The 9931-nt window shown below is 37.1% G+C and overlaps 1 protein-coding gene and 1 pseudogene across 1 annotated transcript; both read left to right on the forward strand.

Moving 5' to 3' along the window:
- Nucleotides 1–1006: 1006 nt before the first annotated feature.
- LOC128031626 (ankyrin repeat domain-containing protein 6-like) lies at nucleotides 1007–4772 on the forward strand (annotated as a pseudogene).
- A 3042-nt stretch (nucleotides 4773–7814) lies between these two features.
- On the forward strand, nucleotides 7815–9709 carry LOC127933584 (gap junction alpha-10 protein-like). Its single transcript, XM_052530654.1, has one exon. It carries the CDS (start codon nucleotides 8294–8296, stop codon nucleotides 9707–9709), a length of 1416 nt encoding a protein of 471 aa, XP_052386614.1. The 5' UTR covers nucleotides 7815–8293.
- The last annotated feature ends 222 nt before the right edge of the window (nucleotides 9710–9931 follow it).

The raw sequence follows: 9931 nt of genomic DNA on the forward strand, positions 1-9931 counted from the left end.
AGGCGGAACATAACTAGTTTCAAGGACCAGAACAAATGTATTAACCAACATATCTGCAGGAAAGACTGCACATCCATTCATTCACCACACAGACTTTCACACTACACAGTACACCCTGGACTTAATTTCCCATAAACCCCTGCCGAGGAACTCATAAAGATCAACTGTGACTTGAGCTTGTTCACAAAGATCAACTGTGACTTGTCTGGACTCATGGAGTTTAACTATGTGGTTTTACTTGACACTATGTGGTTTTACTTGACACATGGGGTTTAATGGTGACTTGACCTGACTCCGGACGGTCAGAGGTGACTTGAATGGACCTTGATTCTGGAAGATCAACGGGGACCTGAATTGACTTTAGTATCTTCCAGAGTCATGTCAGGACCCCGTCGAGTCACCTCTGATCGTCCGGAGTCAGGAAAAAGGTCAAGTCACAGTTGATCTTTATGAGTTCCTTGGCAGGGGTTTATGGGAAATGAAGTCCAGGGTGTACTGTGTACTATGAAACTCTGTGCGTTAAATAAACAGATATGCAGTGACCGGATCATGACACTTTTCTTGTGAATATATTTATTTCACCAAAATACACGGAAAAAGACATGTGCTCTCGGATGGTGTAGTTTTTTTTTCTTTTCGTTTTGTCATTTTTGTTCACATTTTAATTTTAGTTCATTTTAATTAACATTATTATAAATGAAATGTAATTTAGTTTTTGTCATTTTTATTAGTTTTTTAATGTCTGTTTAGATTATGATTTTGTTTTTTTAATAAAAATATATAAAAGGTATTGTAAAATATTGATTAATAAAAATATATAAAAATAAGAAATGTTGCTTTGGCATATATCTCAAATTTAAAAAAAAGTAAGATTTTTTTGTTGGTGGTGGTTTAAGTTATTGCCATGTACCCTTGCTGTGTGGCTACAGCATCTACCGGCAGGAGCTAAATGAAATATCCTAACCATCCAAACTTCGATCTTTATTTCATCAACAGCTTCTCATAACTCAAGTTGTATGTCCCTGCTCAATTGCAGAGGTTTGCTCGTGGAAAGACAGTGAGAAAAAGAAGAGATGTCTTGGGGACCCAGAGAAGAACTCAGTCCCTCCCCAGAGTTCATTCCTCCCGACAGAAGGTGGAAAATTCAGATAAGATTCACGCATGCAGAATGACATCTGTGCTATCGCAGATTCATTGTTTGTAATATGATTGGGGTCTAGGGGCCAGTAAGAAAATGTCACATGACTACTGAGCTTCCATAACCCTAAAAGAGATCAGAGGTCATGTGATTGCTTTCGTCTAAATAGCTCTCTCATGCCAAGCACTCCCATCATTGTGCAGGACTGTGCTGAAGTGGCAGAAGACACAAACGGCTGTGATCAAGAGCATCACAGGATACAACTTGAACAGAACACAGCAACTTTGAGCCCTGGCACAGGGAGAAAGATCAGGAGCCCAAGAATAAAGGTGGCGATATTACATCCAAATGAATAATAACTAACATTATTATATACTTCAATTTAATACTACATACCAATATACCATGATGCAGTGATATGGTTGTATGGTGATATGGTCTTGTATATTTTCGATAGATGGTTTATTTTGCAATAATGACATGCTGACTGTACATTCGTATGCATATTAAATGACATAAACCAATAAACATGAACTATTGATTTATTATTTTACTATTAATAAAATTAATCTTAATAACATTGATATTAAATTTTTTTACTGATTGTTACATAAATTTCAGAGTGCAATATATTATCTTATATTCACTGTAAAAGGTTAAGAAACATTTCTTTTAATCATATTATATGTTCGTCTTATTTATTTAGATGTTATCACATTTTTAGGTGACAATTTTTAAATGATCCTAGAAGGTTTATTTTGCAATAATAAAATGCTGACTGTACATTATTCTGCTTATTATGTTGCTTTATAACTAAAAAATAAACATGAGCTATTTTAACTATTTTAACTATTTTAATATTGAAAAAATCTTAATGAATCTTAAGTTTACTATTAAAACTAAATCGAAAAAAAAAACTTTTTTTTAATCATCTTAATCATTGCTTTTATTGATATAACCTAATATAATAAGGTAGACTCATTATTATTATTATTATTATTATTATTATTTTGTCTTAAATAAAAAGTTCATTAGATGTTATCACATTTTCATCAATTCACATGAGAATTTATTTTCTGCATGAGATGAACATCAGACTTGGCAGAATAGAGCAAAAAAAGAAGCATCAGGTACTTTTCCTTTACAACCCTCTATATTTAGAAATTAAAAATACTTTTTTAATGTTTGGTGTATTTTTACAAAAAAATTTCTATAAAATGTCTCTTATGCTTACAAAAGCTGCATTTATTTGATCAAAAATACAGTAAAAATAGTAATATTGTAAAATGTTATTACAAGTTAAAATAACTGTATTCTATTTTAATATGTTCTAAAATGTAATTTATTCCTGTAATGGCAAAGCTGAATTTTCAACAGCCATAAATTATTTGAAATGTTTAGGTCATAATTAGATTATTTTAAATATAAATCTTTTGTAAAATTATTATTGATTTTACTACCACTTTTGAACAAATTAATGCATTCTTGTTGAATCAAAGTAGTAATATAAAAAAAAGGAAAAGAAAATCTTACTGACTCTGAACTTTTGAACAGAAGTGTAATATAAATCATATATGAGATTTTTTTTTTTTTTTAATTTGTCATTCTTTGAATTGGAATGAAAAAATGCCTTTCAAAATGTATGAAAATAAGAATAAATAACTTACGAATATTAGTTAACTCAGAAGGAGAAAGACTTGATCACGGTTGGTTTTGATGCATGGCTCTTTATTGTAGATTTCTTGGTGAATCAATTAGAAAAACAATTCCAAAACACTGAAAATGTGGGTATTCGAGACAAACATCTCTTTATGTTCAGATTAAAGTTCTTGAGAAACTCATGCAGGAGCGTGTGTCGGCTGAGATGATGGAGTGTCATTATCGAATCAATCAGAGGGCCACCCTGGAACGCATAGAGGATGAGAGAAAACAGGTACAATACCTTAAGAGAAGAGATGCTCTACAATTGCATCAGTCTAGACATGATTGATCAAACTTATAATGCTGTTTTAATCTTTCATGCAGGAAGCTGCTAGCAGTGCTGTGAAAAACTGGTGCATGTCTAAGATTCAGGATCTTGAGGTGCAAATGCCTGCAGAGACACAATACTACAAACTTCTGCGGTCTCCATCGGTGGATCACTCTCTGGTGGACTCAGACCCCGAGGGTCTCCCGCTGCTGTCGCCTCATCTCTGAGGAGAGCTCCAGCTCGCTGGCCACCTATGTCAATATGTTACCCAGCCCAGAAGCAGATCATAACAATGATGTAAAAAGTCTTGAATTTTGGGGATGCACTTGGAAGGAGATACTTTGGGAAGAAGTTGAATGGTTCTTCATTTTTTTTAAATCAGTGTCATTAATTACAGTAAAAATATCTAAACACTCATAAAGCAAGATATACTTTTAACCGGAAAATAAATAAATACAGTCAATTTCATTTATTCATGCTTGCTTTAAGCATTAAACTAAGCATTTTATTTATTATTTTGAGAAGTTTTTTTGTGTGTGTTTTTAATACTCTAAAACTAAATATAAAATATGAAATGAATATTTAAGAGTATATGACTCTAAACAATCAAAAAATAAACACTTATCTTTTGTTTCATTAAAATACATTTCTTTATTCAAACAGATGATTAATCATAACCTGTCAGCTCCTTCAATGGTCAAACACAAACCTCTTTCCCGGAAGCTGGGGGGCTGATGACCCCAAGTGGCACAGAGCACAAGTGCAGGAGGTTGATGTCTCAAAGTCAAGGATGAACTGTTCGATAGCACTGCCAGCAGCAGTCTGTCCACATCCAGCAAGTGTTACACACAGCGTTTCTTTGAGATGGTCTCCACACAGCTGGAATGCTGGTATGAGAGGAAGATCCAGGAAGCAGAAAAGAAAGCCATGCAGGACAGAGCCAGTCTACTGGAGAAGATCAACACACTGGAAGAAGAGCTACAGAAGCTTCGCACTAACACTAATACAAACTCTTGATACATGCGGTACTTTCCCCATATACCTGGATTCCACCTAATGACAAATGAGACTGGAGCTTTGTAAACACTGAGTGAGCTTACAGTAGTTTTATTGTACTGTAAAACACAGGGATGCAAAACTATTTTAAGATGTATAAGACTCCAAATCAAAGTTTAATTTTGACAGTGGCATGCAGGAATCATTATATGTAGGTGGTGGTTATGCTAACGATAACTAACTACAACAGTGCTCTATTAGCCTACTGAGTACAGTACTCCTTTGCTCAATGTCAAGTCATCCAGAAATGGAAATTGTTATCATTTACTCGCCATCTTGTCTTTCAAACGGGTTGAGAAAGATTCATAATCAAAGAAGTGCTTCCTTTTAATGAGCTGGAATGTGAACTGAATTGGCCACAAGTTCAATTGGAATTTGAATCGGAAAGACAGGAAGAGGAACGTGCAGAATCGCGGTTCAAAGAAATTTAATTGTTGTTCCATCATTGTGAAATATATAAGGTGGATACTTTGTTTTCTATAGTACAAGTGAAAATAAATGAAGACTAGTCTATCAACAAAATAAATAAATAAAATAAATAAATTTCAGCTGACATCAAAAGAATAAATGTATTTTATATATATTAAAATAGAAAAGTATATTATACAGTTTGGGATGCATTATGGTAAGTAAATTACAGAATTTAAAATTTTTATATTTGTATAAAATATTACTTTCAGTAATTAAATTATCTTCACTGTTTGTAAAGACTGAAATATTCTGAATTAAATTGTAATGAAATGCTTTTCAATCAGTCAAGATTAATAGTAGATAGAATTACCTTAAATAACATAGTACTTGTTAATATAAAATGAATGTCACTATAATATATTGTTTGAGTCTTCAGTATCTGCACATACAAAATGTAATTAAAAGGTTTTAATTAAATTGCATCTATAGTAGTTTAACTTGAGAATGAAGAGAACTGTTTAAAATGCATGCCATAATGCAGTATGTTTTGGTTTTTATTTATGATACAATAAAGAATTCATGCGATAGGTGTAAAAGCTATAAATGTTTGATGAGTCAAATGTTTAACACTCATGACCATGATCTCTGCTGCACAGCATCCTGCAAGAGTCAGATGCATGATTATCCTATATACAGTGTCAGATTTGATAGTATCTTTTCATAAAGAATTCATATCTTTTCCACTAAATGATTCATGATCATGTTCACCACAAAGTTGAAGTCAAAAACTATCTAATACCTTGAGACTCAAGTACGAGGCTAAAATAATTAACAACAACAAAAAAAGACCCTCAAAGTCTAACATTATTATAGATGTTTTCAAGGTATCGCTATTAACGCTCTGTTCTTTACCCTGTTCACACCCTAAACCACTTCTCGGTAAACATCCGCAGGCGTGCTGGAATCTCATTATCTCAAAACAGTCAGATCAGGGCTGCACGAGTCTGTATCGATTGAAATGGATCAGAGTGAAATAATCTATAAGCATGGCGGACGTCCATGCCACTGCCTCCATCCACCCCTAACAACAAAATATTTGTAACACTGCAACAAAAACAAAAGGCTGTTGCATTATTACATATTTTAATATTTAGATATTTGCAGTGAATTTTGAATAATATTTAAATTGGCAATAAATAAATACAAATAACGAAACAAAAGTAAAAAAAAACAACCAAACACTTTCATTCCCAGTTATTCAAACAGGGAACATCCATTATCAGATAGCATTATCACTTCAGTCTACTCTAGCGCTAGTTTAAGTAAATGAAGTTGCCTACATTATGAAATCTCTTACCGTATGTATCACAGCACTTTGTTGTTTATGAGGGAATTCGCGAGATTGCAGAGTTCGGTTTTCTAGCCCGTGCACAGAACAAAACTCCGGGTTTCAGCGATGACTTATCTGGACGCCTCTGATTGGCCGATGCATTCATAAGCTCAACAGAATCGTGTGTGATTGGTTACAACGCAAACGCAGCGAAAACACGTGAAAAAGGAAATTTGATGCTACATGGCCAGGTTCACACAGCAGGAGAATACTGTTTTTAGTCCTGTGTGTTCATTAGTTAATTTCTGGATTGACAGCCATTGTAGAACTGAACTCACACTCATACATTTTTAGGGACTGGAACCATTCTGGACAAGTTCTTGTCACATACTCCTTTTCCACCATGGCAGTTTGAGTGCTGGTTCAGAGCCAGAGCTTAGTTTTAAATCGGTTCTTTGTCTTTTGATACCCAAAGCACCAGCTCTGAACCAGGAAAAGTGGTTCATTAGCAACAAAATATCGCTGGTCTAGAAGTAAAAATGGTTTACAACTGTAAAAACTGCATCAGGGGCTGGGGGGCGATGTTATTTTGACAAACAAGACAAACAGAAACTTTTGACCGCCGTTTTTGAAGCACGCTAAACACAATGGACATGATTAAGCAAAAACAACAGTGATCCGAAGGAAGAGTGCAGGGACCAAAATACGGACCCATTCACAATGGTGGGAAATGGTTTATTTGGGGATAATGACAATGTAGTAGGTTTCAGCACATAGCCTATGACTTTTGCACTACAATTTTACCTAGTTGCAATACCCAACAACCTGTTCCTCAAAAATTCAGTGCACATTTTGGCCCTGATCAAGGCAATTAGACACAAAGAACCACCGCAGAATAATGACCAATAGATGGTTTTCTGCCTTTTGTTTGGTACCATATGAACTCATTATGTAATGCAACGTCCCTGATGTGACTTTTGGCATTTGCAGTTCAAGCTTCTGCAAGGGAAAATCAAATCAATCTCCCATTGACTCTGTCAGCATGTGATGGAAAGCTAATTAAAGGCCCTGAGGGATGGCTGGTCATTTTATGAAGCATGTAGTGTGATCGGTGAGATGATCCAGTTGTGCAGTGCCTGAAAGGTTCGGCTAGGGACGAATCAGGATAACAAAATCACGTGCGTATGCTGACTGGTGGATCATGGCTTGCCCCCCCCCAACCCCCTTTCAATACAAAACCATGTTTTTTAAATCAATCGCTATTGGATTTATAGGGTTAATGCACAATACTGTGAAAATACGCTTGTAATGAGATTTGTGCCATATAAAACTAGAAAAAAGTACATGCTAAACAAATCACTGCGGTATTGATGGATTGAGTTTAGGAGGGGGGCATGATGCAATCGACTGCAAGGTCTTTCATTTGACATTGAGTGCTCGCAAACGTAAACAACATGGAAAGCTTCGGCAAAAACTCAAAGGAAAACAAAGCAAAACGGTGAAATAGAGTTGATAAAATTGATATGGTTCATTTTGTTCGAGGTGCAGGGTTAGATATCCTTTATTGAAATCTCTATCTAACAGATGTGCACAATGCAGTTAGGAGCTATGAAACTGGGCTTTAATTGACTAGCATTATAGATTACACAAAAGATTAATGGTTAAATAGGGTGGATATACATGCTTACAAAAGTTTGAAACCCATTTTCTGTTCGAGCCAATATGTAGTTGGGTTTGCAAGAAAATGGCTCACTAGAGAAAAATATCATGACTTTTTGTGTGGCAGAATATACTGTATTGACTGTATAGGGGACATTTGGTTGGTTGGCATCGAGAGCAACTTTTTATGTGTGTGTGGTTGCTGTTTTTTAGCAATTGCTTGATAAGATCTGCCATGGGGCATTTCCTGTCAGTTCCTGATCAATTTCTACATCCTGTGAACTCGCTGCATGCGACAACTGTGGGGAGCATTCACTGTAGCCGACATTATGTGGAGAGACTGGTTGCGTTTTAATGTGCAAACTCCATGGCTGTAAAATGAAGAAATGATTTTCCTTGTTTGGGAAAACATGACTGTTTATATACTAAGGAAACAAGACAGCAAATCCCACTGAAACGTAAGTTCATTTTAGTTTGGTTCTGTGGAAAAAGCTTTGACTGGCTATGGACTATTATTTTGGCAAAATTACATACAAGCAGTTTGTTGATCCATGTGCATGACTTTCTAGACTTGGAATTTATTGTTTTTTGTTTGTCGAATACATGCAAAAAGCCTTATGCATGATGGCTAATGTATAAATGCGAAAAAAGAAAAGAATAAAACAACTTGAACAGTAGTCTAAACTCCTATTTTTTGTCTTAAACCAAGCACGGACATGTGGCGGTGAAGATGGGGGACTGGAACTTGTTGGGGAGCATTTTAGAGGAGGTCCATATCCACTCCACCATCGTGGGTAAAATATGGCTGACCATCCTGTTCATATTTCGGATGCTGGTTCTCGGCGTGGCGGCTGAGGACGTTTGGGTGGACGAACAGAGTGAGTTCATCTGCAACACGGACCAGCCGGGATGCAAGAACGTCTGCTACGACCAGGCGTTCCCAATATCGCTAATTCGCTTCTGGGTACTGCAGATCATTTTTGTTTCCTCACCTTCACTGGTATACATGGGACATGCTCTGTACCGGCTGAGGGCTTTGGAGAAAGAACGGCACAAGAGGAAAATCCAGCTGAGAGCTGAACTGGAAGAGATGGAAGCCCTCTTGGAGGAGCACAAGAAGTTGGAGAAGGAACTGAGGAAACTAGAAGATCAAAAGAAAATTAGTAAGGCTCCTCTGAGGGGCTCCTTGCTGCGTACATATATAATTCATATCCTTACCAGATCAGTGGTAGAAGTGGCATTCATTGTTGGGCAGTATATCTTATATGGGATTGGACTGGATCCTTTGTACAAGTGTGAGAGGGTGCCTTGCCCGAACAGCGTGGACTGTTATGTCTCCAGGCCGACGGAGAAGACCATCTTCATGGTTTTCATGATTGTCATCGCAGGGGTTTCGCTGTTCCTGAACCTCTTGGAAATATCCCACTTGGGGGTGAAAAAAATTAAACAGACTCTAAGAGGACTCCAGTTTGTTGAGGACAAAAGTCTTTGCAAACCCAAGCACTCGACCATTCAGCAACTGTGTGTAATGACGAATATGTCCCCCCACAAAAACCCCCAGTTGAAAACGTTTATCCAACAGGGGCAAATGGACCCTCCACTGTTCCTAACCAGTGCTTGTGTCGGCTCGAGCAACGACATGCTGCAGCACAACAGTTTCACCGCAGCCACCCTCCCAGTGTCCTGCATAACCCAGCAGCCCCGGCAAATGCGGCAGCCAAGCCAGGGAATGATCCATGAACTGCACTCCCAAGGGTCCATGGAGTTACTAGAGGACCGGGAAAACCGCGGCCAGCGTCTAGAGAGCAGTAACGACTCAGAGAGGGATGTTATGCCTTTTAACTCGGGTCATCTGGGTCCTGAGGTTCATCCAGAAATACCAGCCTGCCTTCGCAACGTTCTGCACAGGCCCAGTCGTGTGCCAGAACTGGGGGACGATGCTGGGGAGTCTTCAGAGAGCGACTTCTGTCCACCTAACAGGAAAGCCAGTTTTATGGTCCGTATGCCCTCGGACAGCTTTTCTGGCAGTCCGTCCTGTCCCTCCACAAGGAGTTCAGAGTCCGAGCTGGGCTCCCTCAATGACCTGCCAATGAACCCACCACCAGGGGGAGGAAGACGGATGTCTATGGCAAGTAGACACAAATGACATCCAGCTACTAAGCTGGTCATATAGAGGCTTTTATAGGCTTCTTTGTCCAAAATGAAATTTTGGAACAGAAACATTTATTTATTTCTAGATCAGATTCCGCCTGTTACATTCAACATTATTTATTAATTATAATAAATATTAATAGCAAAATTTTGTTTATATTAATGAGTGTTTATGTTTTAGATTTTATATATAATAAATACTAAAAATAGATACTTA

This window comes from Carassius gibelio, chromosome A17 (genome assembly GCF_023724105.1).
Source record: "Carassius gibelio isolate Cgi1373 ecotype wild population from Czech Republic chromosome A17, carGib1.2-hapl.c, whole genome shotgun sequence".
Classification (NCBI taxonomy): domain Eukaryota; kingdom Metazoa; phylum Chordata; class Actinopteri; order Cypriniformes; family Cyprinidae; genus Carassius; species Carassius gibelio.